Source organism: Macaca fascicularis, chromosome 16, assembly GCF_037993035.2.
Source record: "Macaca fascicularis isolate 582-1 chromosome 16, T2T-MFA8v1.1".
NCBI classification, from domain to species: domain Eukaryota; kingdom Metazoa; phylum Chordata; class Mammalia; order Primates; family Cercopithecidae; genus Macaca; species Macaca fascicularis.
In genome coordinates this window covers 70,963,334-70,981,491 of record NC_088390.1, presented here as the reverse complement: position 1 = coordinate 70,981,491, position 18,158 = coordinate 70,963,334, and the positions used below count along the sequence as shown (strand labels likewise).

At 46.0% G+C, this 18,158-nt stretch overlaps 1 protein-coding gene across 11 annotated transcripts in view; it reads left to right on the top strand.

Moving 5' to 3' along the window:
- The window catches only part of PECAM1 (platelet and endothelial cell adhesion molecule 1), a 75,298-nt gene that overhangs the window by 21,934 nt on the left and 35,206 nt on the right, over positions 1-18,158 (top strand). For all 11 annotated transcript variants that reach the window (XM_074020126.1, XM_074020124.1, XM_005584701.4 and 8 more), the window contains 5 exons: positions 2,450-2,755; positions 6,683-6,958; positions 9,715-9,963; positions 12,808-13,083; positions 16,844-17,131. In XM_074020126.1, the coding sequence (XP_073876227.1) occupies positions 2,450-2,755; positions 6,683-6,958; positions 9,715-9,963; positions 12,808-13,083; positions 16,844-17,131 (1,395 nt within the window). The remainder of the gene's footprint in view (positions 1-2,449; positions 2,756-6,682; positions 6,959-9,714; positions 9,964-12,807; positions 13,084-16,843; positions 17,132-18,158) is intronic.

Here is an 18,158-nt window from a genome sequence, read left to right as displayed (position 1 = left end):
ATTTTTAGTAGAGATGGGGTTTCACTAATTTGGTCAGGCTGGTCTCGAACCCCTGACCTCAAGTGATCCACCTACTTTGGCCTCCCAAAGTGCTTCTTCATCTCATCTCATAAATTACGATTTCTTCCTCAAGACTCAACTCAGGCCAGGCACAGTGGCTCACACTTGTAATCCCAGCACTTTGGGAGGCTGAGGCGGGTGAATCACGAGGTCAGGAGGTCGAGACCATCCTGGCTAACACAGTGAAACCCCGTCTCTACTAAAAATACAAAAAATTAGCCGGGCGAGGTGGCGGGCGCCTGTAGTCCCAACTAGTCAGGAGGCTGAGGCAGGAGAAGCGTGAACCCGGGAGGCGGAGCTTGCAGTGAGCCGAGATCGCGCCACTGCACTCCAGCCTGGGCGATAGAACGAGACTCTGTCTCAAAAAAAAAGACTTAACTCAATGATGTCTTCTCTTTTCAAAACAAAATTGATCTACCTGAGGGTGCCAGTCATTACAGCTCTGACGCTGTCTCTACATTCAATGGTATTTGTGTGTATAAAGGCCACAGCGGTGTGTTAAGACACTGCATTCAGCAGTCACTCTGCCTGGGTTACAAGCTGGGCAAGTCCCTTAACAGCTCTAAACTTCAAAATCCTCACCAGTAAAAGGAAGATAACAACAAGACCCAGTTCAGGCAATTATTGAGAGGGTTAAAAGCTGTCACGTGGGTAGAGTGCTTAGCAAAATTTCCAGCACCTAGTGAGTTCCTAATAAATGGAAATTTATTTATTTATTTTGAGACAGAGTCTTCCTCCGTCGCCCAGGCTAAAGTGTGATGGTGCAACCTTGGCTCACTGCAACCTTCGCCTCCTGGGTTCAAGCAATTCTCCTGTCTGAGCCTCCCAAGAAACTTGGATTTCAGGCACGCGCCACTGTGCCTGGATAATTTTTTGTATTTTTAGTAAAGACGGGATTTTACCATGTTGGCCAGGCTGGTCTCGAACTCCTGACCTCAAGTGATTTACCCGCCTTGGCCTCCCAGAGTGTTGGGATTACAGGCGTGAGCCACCATGCCCGGTCCACAAATTTCCTATTTCACTCAGTATTGCCATCCTTTCTTACACTTCTGTCTGCTCTTCTGGATAGTGAAATTGTAAAGACAGAGACGGTGGTTGGTTTATTTTTATATCTTGAACAATGAATCTGGCTCATAGTAGGCATTCAGTCAATGTTCATGGAATAAATTAAAGTCAGTCCTAGCCTGTGGCTGCATTCAATAAAGGGTAACAACAATCACAGTGACACTGACAAATACTGACTACCTTGCCCCTCTAAGCATCATCTGTTGGGAATCCGATTGTGTCCTCTTCCCAATGGGATTATAAACCATTGAAAACACCAACTACATCTTGACCATATTTTATTTTTTTAACTAATTTTTTTTTAATTTATTTAATTTCTTTTTTTTGCGACAGAGTCTCACTCTGTTGCACAGGCTGGAGTGCAGTGGCACGATCTCAGCTCACTGCAACCTCTGCCTTCGGGGTTCAAGCAGTTCTCCTGTCTCAGCCTCCCAAGTAGCTGGGATTACAGGTGCCTGCCACCATGCCCGGCTAAGTTTTTGTATTTTTAGTAGAGACAGGGTTTTGCCATGTTGGCCAGGCTGGTCTCGAACTCCTGACCTCAGGTGATCCCCCTGCCTCAGCCTCCCAAAGTGTTGGGATTACAGATGTGAGCCACCTTGTGTGGCCTTAGTGGTGATTTCTGTGATTTTGGTGCACCCATCACCTGATCAGTGTACACTGTACCCAATGTGTAGTCTTTTATCCCTCGCCCCACTCCCACTCTTTCCCCTGAGTCCCCAAAGTCCATTGTCTCATTCTTATGCCTTTGCTTCCCATAGCTTAACTCCCATTGAGCATATTTTATTTCTTTCCTCTCCTCTCCTCTCCTCTCCTTTCCTCCCCTTCCCTCCCCTTCCCTCCCCTCCCCTCCCCTCCCCTCCCCTCTCCTCTCCTCTTTTCTTTTCTTTTTTGAGACAGGGTCTCTGTTGCCCAGGCTGGAGTGCAGTGGTGGACTCGCTGATTACTGCCACCTCAACCTCCTGGACTGAAGCGATTCTCCCACCTCAGCCTCCCAAGTAGCTGGGACTACCAGTGCGCACCACTAACTACCACTGGCTAATTTTTTTTTTTTTGTAGATACGGCATTTCACTGTGTTGTCCAGGCTGGTCTCAAACTCCTGGGCTCAAGAGATCCACCCACCTCAGCCTCCAGATTTTATATTTTTCAAAGTACCTGGTACTGTGCTGGGTACATACCTGTTCAGTTATTACCTGGTAGGTCGCACTGGGTATTCAGAGAACAAAAAAGAGTCCTCTCATGGGTCAACTACAGTCACTCAGCAGAGGGAGGCTTGTGTCTCTCAATCAGGCTGATACTGACAGACTTTCTCTTTCCCCATAGGAGTGCCCAGTCCCAGGGTGACACTGGACAAGAAAGAGGCCATCCAAGGTGGGGTCGTGAGGGTCAACTGTTCCGTCCCAGAGGAAAAGGCCCCAATACACTTCACAATTGAAAAACTTGAACTAAATAAAAAAATGGCCAAGCAAAAAAGAGAGAAGACTTCTCGGGACCAGAATTTTGTGATGCTGGAATTCCCCATTGAGGAACAGGACAGCGTTTTATCCTTCCGATGTCAAGCTAGGATCATTGCTGGGATCCATGTGCAGACCTCAGAATCTACCAAGAGTGAACTGGTCACCGTAAGGGGTCAGAGTCCTGCTCCCTTTCTCATCGTTCTTTGCGGTTTCTGGTTTGGCATGGGGAGAAAGAACCCAGAACTGGAAAGGGGTTGGGCCTTCTGACTGGGCTGTTGTTCTCAGGACTTAAGACCTGTTCTTAATCATTTTAAGCCAGTATTTTTCAAGCTTTTTTGACTGTGATACAGTTAAATTGCATGTAATTTTTCAAACGAGAGTTTCTCCAACAACACTTTACTCTTAATATATGTGATGCTTTTTGTTTGGTTGGTTTGGTTTTTTGTGTGTGTGTGTTTTTTTTTTTTTTTTGAGATGGAGTCTCGCTCTGTTGCCCAGGCTGGAGTGCAGTGGCGCCATCTCGGCTCACTGCAAGCTCCGCCTCCCGGGTTCACGCCATTCTCCTGCCTCAGCCTCCCCAGTAGCTGGGACTACAGGTGCCCGCCACCTTGCCTGGCTAGTTTTTTGTATTTTTTTTTAGTAGAGACGGGGTTTCACTGTGTTAGCCAGGATGGTCTCGATCTCCTGACCTCGTGATCCGCCCGTCTCGGCCTCCCAAAGTGCTGGGATTACAGGCTTGAGCCACCGCGCCCGGCCGTTTTTTGTTTTTTTTTTGAGACAGAGTCTCGCTCTGTCGCCCAGGCTGGAGTGCAGTGGCGCGATCTCGGCTCAGTGCAGCCTCTGCCTCCCGGGTTCAAGCAATTCTTATGCCTCAGCCTCCAGAGAAGCTGGGATTACCGGTGTGCACCACCACGCCTGACTAATTTTTATATTTTTAGTAGAGATGGGGTTTCTCCATGTTGGTCAGGCTGGTCTCGAACTCCTGACCTCAGGTGATCCGCCTGCCTCAACCTCCCAAAGTGCTGGAATTACAGGCATGAACCACCACAGCTGGCCTGTGCATTTTCTTAAAAACTTCAGCATGAGGCCAGGCATGGTGGCTCACGTCTGTAATCCCAGCACTTTGGGAGGCCGAGGCAGGTGGATCACCTGAAGTCAGGAGTTTGAGACCAGCCTGGACAGCATGGTGAAACCCTGTCTCTACTAAAAATACAAAAATTAGCCAAGTGTGGTGGTGGGCACCTGTAGTCTCAGCTACTCTGGAGGCTGAGGCAGGAGGATCACTTGAACCTGGGAGGTGGAGGTTGCAGTGAGCCACCATGTCACTGTACTCCAGCCTGGGTGATTGAGTGAGACTCCATCTCAAAACAACAGCAACAACAAAAACTTCAGCATGAAAAACTTATCATAAAATAAAAAGACAAATGACAAACTGGAGAAAATATTTGCGTAGTACCTTTGACAAAGAGCTAATTCCTTTAATTTATAAAAGGTTTGGCTGACTGTGCCTGGCTCAATATTGCCAAAGTGCTAGATATTGCCAAAGTGCTCTTCAAGATGGTTGAACATTTTCATCAGAAGTGATGCTAGTGTTTGTTTTCCCACATCCTTACCAATAGAGTCTGTCTGTCTGTCTTTCTTTCTCTTTCTTTCTTTCTCTTTCTTTCTTTCTCTTTCTTTCTTTCTTTCTTCTTTCTTTCTTTGTTTCTTTCTTTCTTTCTTTCTTTCTTTCTTTCTTTCTTTCTTTCTTTCTCTCTCTCTCTCTTTCTCCTTCCTTCCTTCCTTCCTTCCTGCCTTCTTTTCTTTTCTTTTCTTTTCTTTTCTTTTCTTTTCTTTTTAAATAGAGATTAGGGTCTTGCTATGTTGACCAGGCTGTTCTCGAACTCCTGGCCTCAAGTGATCCTCCCATCTCGGCCTCCCAAAGTGCTAGGATTGCAGGCATGAGCCACTGCGCCTGGTCTCAACAGAATATTTCAATGTTTTATTATTTTTGCCCATCTAGTTGAGGTATAGTGATATATATCACTGTTGTGGTGATTTGTCTTTCTTTAGTTTTTAGTGAGGTTGAGTTTGTTTATTCATCTATTACATTTTTTTCCTGTAAACCACCTATTCATATATGCCTTGTCATTTTTATTATGAATCACAAAACTCCAGTGCCATAAAGAAACAGGATAGGTAAATTTGACTAAAAGCATTTTTATTGTTCCTGATTGGATTTGTTCAAGCCCTTTATTTTATTTTTATTTTTATTTATTTATTTTTTTGAGATGGAGTCTCACTCTGTCGCCCAGGCTGGGGTGCAGTGGCATGATCTCGGCTCACTGCAACCTCTGCCCACCAGGTTCAAGTGATTCTCCTGCCTCAGCCTCCTGAGTATCTGGGATTACAGGGGGCTGCCACCATGCCCAGCTAATTGTTGTATTTTTAGTAGAGACAGAGTTTCACCATCTTGGCCAGGCTGGTCTTAAACTCCTGACCTCGTGATCCATCCACCTCGGCCTTTCAAAGTGCTGGGATTACAGGTGTGAACCACTGCGACTGCCACCTTTATTTTATTTAAAAAAATATTTTATAATATGTTTTTTTGAGATGGAGGGTCTCACCATGTTTCCTAGGCTGGTCTTAAACTCCTTAGCTCAGGCAATTCTCCTGCCTCAGCTTCCCAAAGTGCTGCAGTTGCAGGCATGAGCCTCCACCCCCAGCTGAGTCTTGTATAAATTAATTAGTTATTTGTCAGTGATGTTATGCAAATATTTTCTCTAGTTTGTCATTTTTCTTTTAGTTTTATGATAAGTTTTCCGTGCTGAAGTTTTTAATCTTCAGTTAGTCAAACGTACCTGTTTTGTTTCTTTATAGCACCTCAGTTTTGTGATTCATACTTAAAAGTCTTGACATACATACTTCACATGTCAAGATTATTAAAGGAAAAAAAACGCATCTATGTTTTCTTTTCCTGTGCTTGTGGTTTCACTTCTTTTTCTCCTGCATTTACATATCTGGTGCATCTGGAGTTGATCTGGGTGAAAGAAAAACACCCTTCAGCTATTATTAAGGTTCCCCTGAAGACCTAAAATTTGAGAGTCCTAAAACATGAAAAGAATGCCTTCCCCTTTTTCACTTTTACTTGAGAAGTCATATGCTATTATTTTATGATAACTTCTTATTATGAATTGACTTTATAATGTTAAAAATCACTAATGAATATTAAAGTATTAGATTACTCTAAATTCACTATTGGCATTTTTTAAATATCCCTACTCTATATTTTATACAGTTGGAATCTGTGTATATATTCCAGTTTATGCGCTGGGCTTGTTTTTCTGTTGTAAGTGGAAACGAAAGCCTAGGACCTATCCCCACTTCCCTGAAGATCCTATGCCCTGGTTGGTATCTGACCTATACTTGATTAAAATTATTTTTCTTTTTTAATAGAGATAAGGTCTCACTATGTTGCCCAGAGGCTGTTCTAGAACTCTTGGGCTTCCTAAGTGTTAGGATTACAGGCGTAAGACCCCACGCCCAGGCAAAATTGTTTTTCAACTGTGTGAGTCATGAAATCGGTTTAGTGAATGATGGCCAGGATTTTAAAAAATGAAATAGAAAAGACTAGAAGCCACTTTTTTGGAGGCATGCGATTATTTAAATACGCATTTCCATGAAGCAGCCCATTTCACATAGCTGAACTTTTTTAAGCTATAGTATCTTCATGCTGAAATGCCAAGCTTCCATGAAGTGCTGACAAGAGCCTAGAAAATTCGTAGTGGGCAGGAGGAAGATCATTTCTAAATACAGTGGTTATCTCTGAAGTCATCCGAAGAAGGTTCTGCAGGCGAGATCTAGAGAAGGTGTTTGGCCTTTGGGAAGCTTCAGAAAGCCAGAGACTTGCAGTGAAGAAGCCTGAAGATGCAAGAGTGAGTGAGAAGGGAGGGGGTATGAGAGCAGCCCAGGCAAAAGTTTTAGAGAGGAAAGGTTGAATTTTTAAAGTTAGTTAGGAACAATAGAAGTTGGAAAAGGGGAAGCAGCAAAAAGAGCAGAAGAGGTTCCTCTTGCCCAGGTTTGCACCTGAGTCCAACCGGGTTGCCTTCCTCTCTTGCAGAATCCTTCTCTACACCCAAGTTCCACATCAGCCCCACTGGAATGATCACAGAAGGAGCTCAACTCCACATTAAGTGCACCATTCAAGTGACTCACCTGGCCCAGGAGTTTCCAGAAATCATAATTCAGAAGGACAAGGCGATTGTGGCCCACAGCAGACACGGCAACGAGGCTGTGTACTCAGTCATGGCCATGGTGGAGCACAATGGCAACTACACATGCAAAGTGGAGTCCAGCCGCATATCCAAGGTCAGCAGCATCATCGTCAACGTAACAGGTAGGGCTGCCGCTGCGGGAGGGTGTTGGCATATGGTGGGCTCAAGGAGCCAATATGCTGCAATCCAGCATGGCCAAAGAGAGCTGATACATTTTCTGCCCCTGCTTATCTGAATGGATGTGCTCAGGTGGGGCTTTGGTGCTCGTGGGAAGAAGCCAGTGCAGAGCAAGTTAACAGTCCACTGTGCTTGTTGAGGGTACAGGCTCTGGCACCAAAACTCAACCCTGCCGCTCACTGCTTCTGTGACCTTGGGTGAGTTATTGAACGTGCCGCAGCTCTGTGAGATGGTGATGATGACCGCACTCACCTTTTAGGACTGCTATAATGAGATAACTATGCTGTAAGCATGAGCTGAGAGACTTGTACAGAGTAAGACTCTATGAATACTGGTTAATGTTGTCTTTCCTCTCTCATATTTCTCCATCCCCTGTGACAAGCACTATGCTAGATCCCAGACATGGGTCCTGTGACAGGGCCACAAAGGAGAAAGCGTTAGTAAACTCAAAAATAATGATAACATGGTTGGGCATGGTGGCTCACGTCTGTAATCCCAGGACTTGGGAGGTCAAGGTGGGCAGATCACTTGAGGCCAGGAGTTCGAGACCAGCCTGGCCAATATGGTAAAACCCCACCTCTACTAAAAATACAAAAATTAGCTGGGCATGGCAGCATGCCTGTAATCTCACCTACTCGGTAGGCTGAGGCACAAGAACCTCTTGAACCTGGGAGGCAGAGGCTGCTGTGAGCTGAGATTGTGCCACTGTACTCCAGCCTGGGCCACAGAGTGAGACTCTGTCTCAAAAAAAAAAAAAAAAAAGAAAAAAATAACAACAATTACCCTTCGTCAAACACTGTATGATGGGTTTATATACGTTTTCTTTTCTTTTTTTCCAAAAAGGGTAGAGTATGTTTTTCCAAAAACATACTCTACCTTTCTTGTTTATTATGTGTATGCAGTCACTAGAATGTAAGCCACTGAGAGCAGGAACATTATTTTGTTCAGTGCTACATCCTTAACACCTAGAACAGTGCCTGGCACACAGTAGGAAGTCAATACATATTTGTTGGATGAAGGAATGAGTGTTGGATGACAATGTTTCAGGGGACAGAGAGAGTCAGCACTTCTTGATTGCACGGTGAAGGTGTTCTCGTGTGTCTGCGTTCATACATTCATTCATTCATTTGTTCTCTTATTTACTAAAAGCCTCCTATGTGACAAGCATTGAGTGTTCAGTGTCAGCAACAGTCCCCAGCACCATAGGTAGGCTGCCAACTACACAACTGGGATATTGGCATATACATTGGGTCCTGCTGGTCTATAGTGTGTGTTAGCAATTTAGTAAATATTGGTCATGACTTACATTTTGATGACTCATGGTATTTTTTTACTGATACAATTTATACTATCTCATTAAAGAAAAGTACCAGTTCAACACATATGGAGCATTTTCTGTATGCTGGGCAACTAACTGGGGATAAAGGGCTACCTAAGACTTGGTTTTACCTGTGAAGAATTCATAGACATAAATAGGCCCGTCTACAGCATTTTGTGATGGAAGCCCAGATGGACTGAGACATTCTGTCTCAGACACTTTCCCTGGATAACTTTCTCCAAGAGGCCTTTCCCTGATTCCCCAAGGCTACGTTCAGTGTTTTTTCTTTTCTTTTCTTTTTTTTTGAGACTGAGTTTTGTTCTTGTTGCCCAGGCTGGAGTGAGGTGGCGCGATCTCGGCTCACTGCAACCTCCACCTCCCGAGTTCAAGCGATTCTCCTGCCTCAGCCTCCTGAGTAGCTGGGATTATAGGCCCCTGCCACCACACCTAGATACTTTTTGTGTTTTTAGTAGAGACGGGGTTTCACCACATTGGCCAGGCTCGTCTTGATCTCCTGACCTTGTGATCCGCCCACCACAGCCTCCTAAAATGCTGGGATTATAGGCATGAGCCACCACGCCCTGCCAGTTCAGTGTTTTTTCTATGGGCTCTGCCACAAACAGTGCATCTAAATCAACCACTAAATGTAAGCACTTTGAAGTCAGAGACTGTTTCTTATTCACTGCTACTCTAGCAAGGGGCCCACCACAGAGAGAACCTGCAATAAATACTTGTGGGGTGAAATGAGTGAGTGAATAAATAAATGAGTGAATTCATGAATTAATATTTGCTGCATTACAAGCTGCAAAACTTTCCTTTCCTTTCCTTTTTTTTTTTTGAAACGGAGTTTCACTCTTGTTGCCTAGGCTGGAGTGCAGTGGAGCCATCTCAGCTCACTGCAACCTCTGCCTCCTGGGTTCAAAGGATTCTCTTGCTTCAGCCTCCTGAGTATCTGGGATTACAGGCACCACCATGCCTGGCTAATTTTATATTTTTATTAGAGATGGGGTTTCACCAAGTTGCTCAGGCTGGTCTCAACTCCTGACCTTGGGTGATCCACCCACCTCTGCCTCCCAAAGTGCTGAGATTACAGGTGTGAGCCACCACACCTGACCACAAGTGGCAAAACTTTTCTAATCCTTGTCATTGAAATACATTGGATTAACAAGAAAGGAAAACCTGCCATTGGAATCCTAGGCAAAGAATGAGCCCTAATTCCTTACTGGGGTGATCATTAGGTATATGAGAAGCAAAGGAAAACTTTTTGCTGGAAGTTGGAAGTTGGTTCTGCTAAGAGCACCCGACCCAAGGGCCTCTCCAGGAAGGGGCTTTTAGGGTGGTGGCCAGACACATCTCGCTCCATTCCCACTCACTGTGTTTCAGAACTATTTTCCAAGCCCGAACTGGAAACTTCCTTCACACGTCTGGACCAAGGTGAAAGACTGAACCTGTCCTGCTCCATCCCAGGAGCACCTCCAGCCAATTTCACCATCCAGAAGGGAGACACGATTGTGTCTCAGACTCAAAATTTCACCAAGATAGCCTCAAAGGGGGACAGTGGGACGTATATCTGCACTGCAGGTATTGACAAAGTGGTCAAGAAAAGCAACACAGTCCAGATAGTCGTATGTGGTGAGTATATCATTGCTGACTCAGAAGGCATCCGGGGTTGAATGGGAGAAAGGAAATTTATCTGCAGCTGCCGCCCTATCCGGTCTGAGCAGACTCAGGCAGGGTAAGAACTAGAGGGAGAGAAGGGTGAAATCAAAAGGCCAAAGAAACAAGGAGGTACTCCTGCTCAGAGCACTGATTCACTGACGATGATGTGACCTCTGACGTTCTAAGATTCTGGCAAGATTCTGCCTCCTGGAACAAGTACCCACCCAAAAGGTCAGGAAGGAAACACTACTTAGTCAATGTTAAACATTTTTTTTTTTTTTCTTTGAGACAGAGTCTCACTCTCTCTCCCAGGCTGGAGTGCAGTGGCACAATCTCAGCTCACTGCAACCTCTGCCTCCTGGGTTCAAGCGATTCTCCTGCCTCAGCGAGTAGCTGGGATTACAGGTGCCCACCACCATATCTGGCTAATTTTTGTATTTTTATTTTTCTTATTTTTATTTATTTATTTATTTATTTTTGAGATGCAGTCTTGCTCTGTAGCCCAGGCTGGAGTGCAGTGGCACGATCTGGGCTCACTGCAAGCTCCGCCTCCTGGGTTCACATGATTCTCCTGCCTCAGCCTCCCGACTAGCTGGGACTACAGGCACCCGCAACCACACCTGGTTAATTTTTTTTTGTATTTTTAGCAGAGACAGGGTTTCACCATGTTAGCTAGGATAGTCTCGATCTCCTGACCTCACGATCTGCCCGCCTTGGTCCCACAATGTCCTGGGATTACAGGCGTGGGCCACCACACCCAGCCAAGAATATCAAAATTCCATTTTTTCAATCTGTAACTTGGCTAACCCAACAGGGTAAGACTTCTAGTGGACAGAATGTAGGTGTTTGACCACCAGGAGCTGGGCTTCTCAGGCCTGAATGTGCACGTAAGACCTGGTTAAAATACAGGTTCTGATTCAGTAATTCAGGCCCAGATGGGGCCAGATTCTGCATCTCTAACTAGCATTTTGGTGACGTGGATGCTGTTGGTCTCTGGACCACACTTTGGGTGGTGAGATTCTAGATGATTATAGAACTCCAGTCGAGGCCGGGCGTGGTGGCTCAAGCCTGTAATCCCAGCACTTTGGGAGGCCGAGATGGGCGGGTCACGAGGTCAGGAGATCGAGACCATCCTGGTTAACACGGTGAAACCCTGTTTCTACTAAAAAATACAAAAAAATAGCCGGGCGAGATGACGGGCGCCTGTAGTCCCAGCTACTCGGGAGGCTGAGGCAGGAGAATGGCGTAAACCCAGAAGGCGGAGCTTGCAGTGAGCTGAGATCCGGCCACTGCACTCCAGCCTGGGAGACAAAGCGAGACTCCGCCTCAACAACAACAACAAAAAAAGAACTCCAGTTACGTTGTCACTGTCACTATATTGTTCAGTTATGATCCTTTCATTTAACCTGTGACTGTGTTTTATCAAGCTAAGATTCTATTATAGCTTCAACTGAAGCAGGATTTTTAGCCTATTTTCAGTGCTCTAACCACCTAACTCAAAAGGCAGGAATGCAAGAGACAAATGTGTGTTATTGCATTTTATTTTATTTTTTGTTCTTGGGAGGAGGAAATCTCATTGTATAAGGTTTAAATAACCTAATGCCTAAATAATGACCTAATATAATTCTTATCTGTTAAGAGACTGAAGCACTAAGAAGAGTTTTTTTTCTTTCTTTCTTTCTTTTTTTTTTTTTTTTTGAGATGGAGTTTTGCTCTTGTTGCCCAGGCTGGAGTGCAATGACATGATCTCGGCTCAACAAAACCTCTGCCTCCTGGGTTCAAGGGATTATCCTGCTTCAGCCTCCCTAGTAGCTAGGATTACAGGCATGCGCCACCATGCCCAGCTAGTTTTGTATTTTCAGTAGAGACAGGGTTTCTCCATGTTGGTCAGGCTGGTCTTGAACTCCTGACCTCAGGTGATCCACCCACCTCAGCCTCCCAAAGTGCTGGGATTATAGGCATGAGCCACCATGACTGACTGAGAAGAATTTAAAAACACATATATTGTCTGGACCTGGTGGATTATGCCTGTAATCCCAACACTTTGGGAGGCCAAGGTGGGTGGATCACCTGAGGTCAGGAGTTTGAGACCAGCCTGGCCAACATGGTGAAATCCCCTCTCTTCTAAAAATACAAAAGTTAGCAGGGTGTGGTGGCAGGCACCTGTAATCTCAGCTACTCGGGAGGCTGAGGCAGGAGAATCCCTTGGACCCAGGAGGTAGAGATTGCGGTGAGCCGAGATTGCACCATTGCACTCCAGCCTGGGTGACAGAGCAAGACTCTGTCTCAAAACACACACACACACACACACACACACACACACACACACACACATATATCTTCGGCCAGGTGTGGTGGCTCATACTTATAATCCCAGCACTTTGGGCAGCTGATGTGGGAGGATCACTTGAGTCCAAGAGTTCAAGACCCTGTCTCTACAAAAAATAAAGAATTAGCTAGGTGTGGTGTGCACCTATAGTCCCAGCTACTCGGGAGGCTGAGGTGGGAGGATTGCTTGATTCCGGGAGGTTGTAGTGAGCTGTGATTGCACCACTGCACTCCGGCCTGGGTAACAGAATGAGACTCTGTCTCAAATACACACACACACACACACACACACACACACACACACACACACACACACACACACAGACTGTCAGTCTCATAGGTGTCCTATAAAGGTAAATAAGGCAGGCAGGCATTTGAAATTACAGCAGGGACAGAAAGCAAAGCTCAGGCTTTGGAGGAGAAACTCTTGGGCTGGATGCTTTGCTTGTACCTTCAGTGCCTTTTGGATTGTTTCTCCCTCTGTTTTAGAAATGCTCTCCCAGCCCAGGATTTCTCATGACGCCCAGTTTGAGGTCATAAAAGGACAGACCATCGAAGTCAGTTGCCAATCAATCAATGGAACTTCACCTATTTCTTATCACCTATTAAAAACAAGCAAAATTTTGGAGAATAGTACCAAGAACTCAAGTGATCCTGCGGTATTCAAAGACAACCCCACTGAAGACGTAGAATACCAGTGTGTTGCGGATAACTGCCATTCCCATGCCGAAATGTTAAGTGAAGTTCTGAGGGTGAAGGTGATAGGTAAGTTGCTGTGCTATGAGAAGAAATCATGTGGGCTTGGGGCATTCGTTCATGCCCAGGGACTGTGGGAAAAACAGGAGAAGTAGGGGGCCAAGCACGGTGGCTCATGCCTGTAATCCCAGCAGTTTGGGAGGCCAAGGCAGGCAAATCATTGAAGTCAGGAGTTCAAGACCAGCCTGGCCAACATGGTGAAACCCCATCTCTACTAAAAATACAAAAATTAGCTGGGCGTAGTGGCGGGCCTGTAGTCCCAGCTACTTGGGAGGCTAAGGCATGAGAATTGCTTGAACCCAGGAAGCAGCAGTTGCACTGAGCCAAGATGCGCCGTTGCACTCCAGCCTGGGCAACAACAGCAAAACTCCATCTGGAAAAAAAAAGAGAGAGAGAGAGAGAGAAGTAGTGGGTGCTTATGCAAAGTCCATACACTAGATATGCACCAAAGCAGGACCAAGGCCCAGTAAAGGAGGCTGGAAAATATCTGGGAGCTATTGATGAAGACAATGTAATCTCTTTCCAGAACCTTTCAACGAACTGCTAAAATATGATAAGCATGAAAGTGTCCTGACTGCAGAGAGCACTGAAGTTTTGCATTTGGGCTCCCTTGGCACTTTCTCCTTTTCGGATATACTGTTCTGAGAATTATAGATCAGGTCTCTGCTGTTGTGACTCCTAGCCAGGCAACCCTGTCTTGTGTGAAATCCACAGCAATGAGAGCTACAGGCTGTGGTCTCATGGGAATTACTAACATTTGCCTGGAATTCTCATCATACTCAAGAGAAATATACCATTGTCTTGGGGGTGGACAGTTTACTTTAAGCCTCTATCTCATGCCTTTCAGAAGGCCTCAGGAGTGCCATTGCTTGCATGTCTTAGATATTTTGCATCCTGTCGTAAAAAGTTTCATAAGGATTCCTCCTCTTCGTCCTTCTTGTTTAGTAACTGCCTATCTATACGTGCTGCTGATGGATGTGAATAGGAGGGAGGGATTCCTGCTTCTATTCATGTAGAGTCTAACAGTAGCCATACCTTTTCAATTGATATTACCATAGGCTGGGTGAGGTAGCTCACACCTGTAATCCCAGCACTTTGGGAGGCTGAGGCAAGCGGATTACCTGAGGTCAGGAATTCAAGACCAGCCTGGCCAACATGGTGAAACCCTGTCTCTACTAAAAACACAAAAAATTAGCTGGGTGTGGTGGTGTGTGCCTGTAATCCCAGCTATTCAGGAGGCTGAGGCACAAGAATCATTTGAACCTGGGAGGCAGAGGTTGCAGTGAGCTGGTATCATTCCACTGCACTGCAGCCTGGGCGACAGAGCAAGACTCCATCTCAAAAAAAAAAAAAAAAAAAAGAAATTAACATTAACATAGACTAAGCACCTAATGGTGTGAGGCATACAAAAAAGAAGGCATATTCTTTGTTTCAAAGCTGTAATAAGAAACACAAGATCTCCTAATTAAATGATGGAGAAACATCTGAATCATAATACAAATAAGCATAGAAAAAATGTTAAAGGTAATGTTTGGTTAATTGTCACATGAACTATATCCCTACAGTGATGGATAGTAATTCAGGGTGTGTCAGACGTCATCTAGCTTCAGTGGGTAAACATTGTGAAAGAGCTGGGCGAGGAGTCAGGGCTTGAGAATGGGTGGGCAGAGAAGGCTGAAGATGGCTGAACATCTCCAGCAGACATATGAGCCAAAGGTTCCACGGGGCACTTCAAAAGACTGCGTGGCCAGGTGGCTCGTGCCTGTAATCCCAGCACTTTGGGAGGCCGAGTCAGGTGGATCACTTGAGCCCAGGAGTTTGAGACTAACTTGGCCAACATGGTGAAACCCCGTCTCTACTAAAAATACAAAAATTAGCCCAGTGTGGAGGTGGGTGCCTGTAGTCCCAGCTACTCAGGTGGCTGAGGCGGGAGAATCACTTGAATCCAGGAGGTGGAGGTTGCAGTAAGCCAATATCGTGCCACTGCACTCCAGCCTAGGTGACAGAGTGAGACTCTATCTAAAAAAAAAAAAAAAAAAAAAAAAAAAAAGGACTGTGGCCAAATCAGATGGCTGGAAACAAAGGCTGGACGTTGGCAATGGAGAATCACTGGATATGAGTTGAAAAAGTGGGTGAGCCTAAGTGTGAAGGGCATCAGGTGCCAGTCTCAGGAGTAGGGAACTGTCCTGCGTACAGTGAAAAGCCAAAAGATGGAAGGAAGGACAGGATGCAAATGAGTTCTCGGAAAGATCCACCTGGTGGCTGGGTCAGGGAGCAGACATGGGGACTTCAGACCTCATGGCACATTAGAGGCTAATGCAGAAGCCCATGTGAAGCTGTTGGTTTAAACTGGGTCGATATTAGTGGCTCACATTTACTGACCATGTGTGCAACCCTGTGTGAAGTACTGTAGTAAATTGCTCCAATGGAAACTCACAATAACCGCAGAAGACCAGTAATAGCATTGTCATTGTTCTATCATGACGCAGGTGAGGCTTAGGGCAGATAGCTGGTGGGTGGTAGGACTGGGATTTGAGCCCACTGGTGTCCCAGGCCCGGAGCGTGGCTTCTTCCGTTGTCTTACCACAGCCTGCACTCACAGCAGAGTGACTCATAAGTCACAATACCATCTGCTGACCATCTGCTCTCACACTAGAAGGAAAGTCTACTTGGGAAGACAATTTAGGATCTGAATTTTGGTAGTTGAGGATGGAGCTAGGAAAAGCAGATACAGGAGGTAGCCGAGTTCTGCTTGGACCTACAGGGAGGGAGGCTGGCTGGGCTTCCAGGTGGAAATGCCCAGGTGAAAAGGGAAACTTGGAGTTCAGGAAAGTAACTTGGACTGGAGCCATAGGTTTAGGCATCAGTGGCTTGGAGACAGAAGCTCTGCATGTAGATGAAATCACCCAGGAGGAGAATGGGGACGGAAAACGGAGGACTGAATTTTACAAAAAGTTCATACTTCAGGGCAAAACAAAGAATAACCAGTGAATAAGAAAGGGGTGCCAGGTAAGAAAGGAAGAGAATCAGAGTCATGAGGAAGCCCAGAAGCCCAGAAAAAGCTGAGTTCCACAGTAAAACCTGGGCAGCAGCAAAGCTGTGGAGAGCCCGAGGTTGGAAGCCTGGAGGAAGAGCATCTACCACTGAATTTAATCTGCAGGGGACTCAGGGACATTGGTTGGGGAATCAGGTGACCTTCCCAGTTTCTTCAAAACTTGAGATAAAGTGCAGTGTCACAAGATCATGACTACACAAGAGTGCAGTCAGATTTCAGGGGTAACAAGAAAGTGGGAAATAAGGGTGTCAAAGCATAAAGGAAAAAGGAGAAAAAATGGCCGATAGCTGGAGAAGGCAGTGGGTCAAGATTGTTTGTGGCCTGGCACGGTGTCTCATGCCTGTAATCCCAGCATTTTGGAAGGCCAAGGTGGGCAAATCACTTGAGGTCAGGAGTTCAAGACCAGCCTGGCCAACAGGGCAAAACCCCATCTCTAAAACAACAACAACAACAACAACAAAATCCAAAAAGTTAGCCGGGCCTGGTGGTGCGCACTTGTCATTCCAGCTATTTGGGAGGCTGAGGCAGGAGATTTGCTTGAACCCAGGAGGCAGAGGTTGCAGTAAGCCGAGATTACGTCACTGCACTCCAGCCTGGGTGACAAGAGTGGGACTCTGTCTCAGAGGAAAAAAAAAAAGTTGAGTGGTGGCTGTCTCATGTTCCTCTTCCTCTGCCCTTCTTTGCTCAGTGTGAATCCTTTTCCTGCTTTTTCAGCCCCAGTGGATGAGGTCCAGATTTCTATCCTGTCAAATAAGGTTGTGGAGTCTGGAGAGGACATTGTGCTGCAATGCGCTGTGAATGAAGGATCTGGTCCCATCACCTATAGGTTTTACAGGGAAAAGGAGGGCAAACCCTTCCACCAAACGACCTTGAATGCCACCCAGGAATTTTGGACCAAGCCGAAGGCTAGCAAGGAGCAGGAGGGGGAGTATTACTGCACAGCCTTCAACAGAGCCAACCATGCCTCCAGTGTCCCCAGAAGCAAAATACTGACAGTCAGAGGTGAGTCAGGGTCTCCACAGCAAGCTGTGCTGTGGGCTCCCAAGGGCAAGACCAGAAAACACACCCCTTGTAAGAGGGAGTTGGGGGGAGTTTAGCTCTTGTGACTGAAGGCTAGGAGACTTAACGTCCTCCAGGCTCTTGGTTGCAAGTGACAGAAACCCACTAGAATTAAGTAAAAAAGAGGAATTGATTATTATAAGGAATTGGAAGAATGTCACATTGTTCCAATTACAAATTCTTGGAAGACTCACCATTGAGTCACCTTGGGTCAGACATCTACCCACAGACCACCTGTGGCCAAGTGGATTGGGTCACGCAGAACAGACATGGTTGGGGAGCCCACTTATGTGGGTGGGGGTGGTTTCCTGGAGAGGAAGAGGACTGAACATACACGCCAAAAAGGAGTCTACTCCACTTGGGCCCTGGAGTTGGAGACCAGCCTGGGCAGCATGGTGAAACCCCGTCTCTACGAAAAGTACAAAAATAGGCTGGGCGCAGTGGCTGATACCTGTAATCCCAGCTACTCGGGAGGCTGAGACATGAGAAACACTTGAACCCAGAAGGCAGAGGTTGCAGTAAGCAGAGGTTGCCCCACTGCACTCCAGCCTGGGCAACAGAGCAAGACTCTGCCTCAAAAATCAAACCAACAAAAAATAGCCGAGTGTGGTGGTGTGCTCCTGTAGTCTCAGCTACTCGGGAGGCTGAGGTGGGAAGATTGCTCAAGCCCGGGAAGTTGAGGCTGCAGTGAGCTGTGATCAGCCTCTAGCCTGGGTGACAGAGTGAGACCCTGTTTCAAAAAAGAAAGAAAAAAAAGTCTACCCCAGCAAAGCTGGTTTGTTCCCTCCTTGAGGACCAGAGCTGACCTCTATTTGTAGCAGAAACAATCATTTCTGCACCAGCTCTGAGTGCAGAATCCCTCAGAGGTATTTGGCAAGCTGCCAGTTACAAGAGCTGTGAGAATCAGTCTGACTTTTGTTGCTTAAGCCTGATGTTATGTCTTCCTGGTAGAGGAAGAGCCTATATAAAA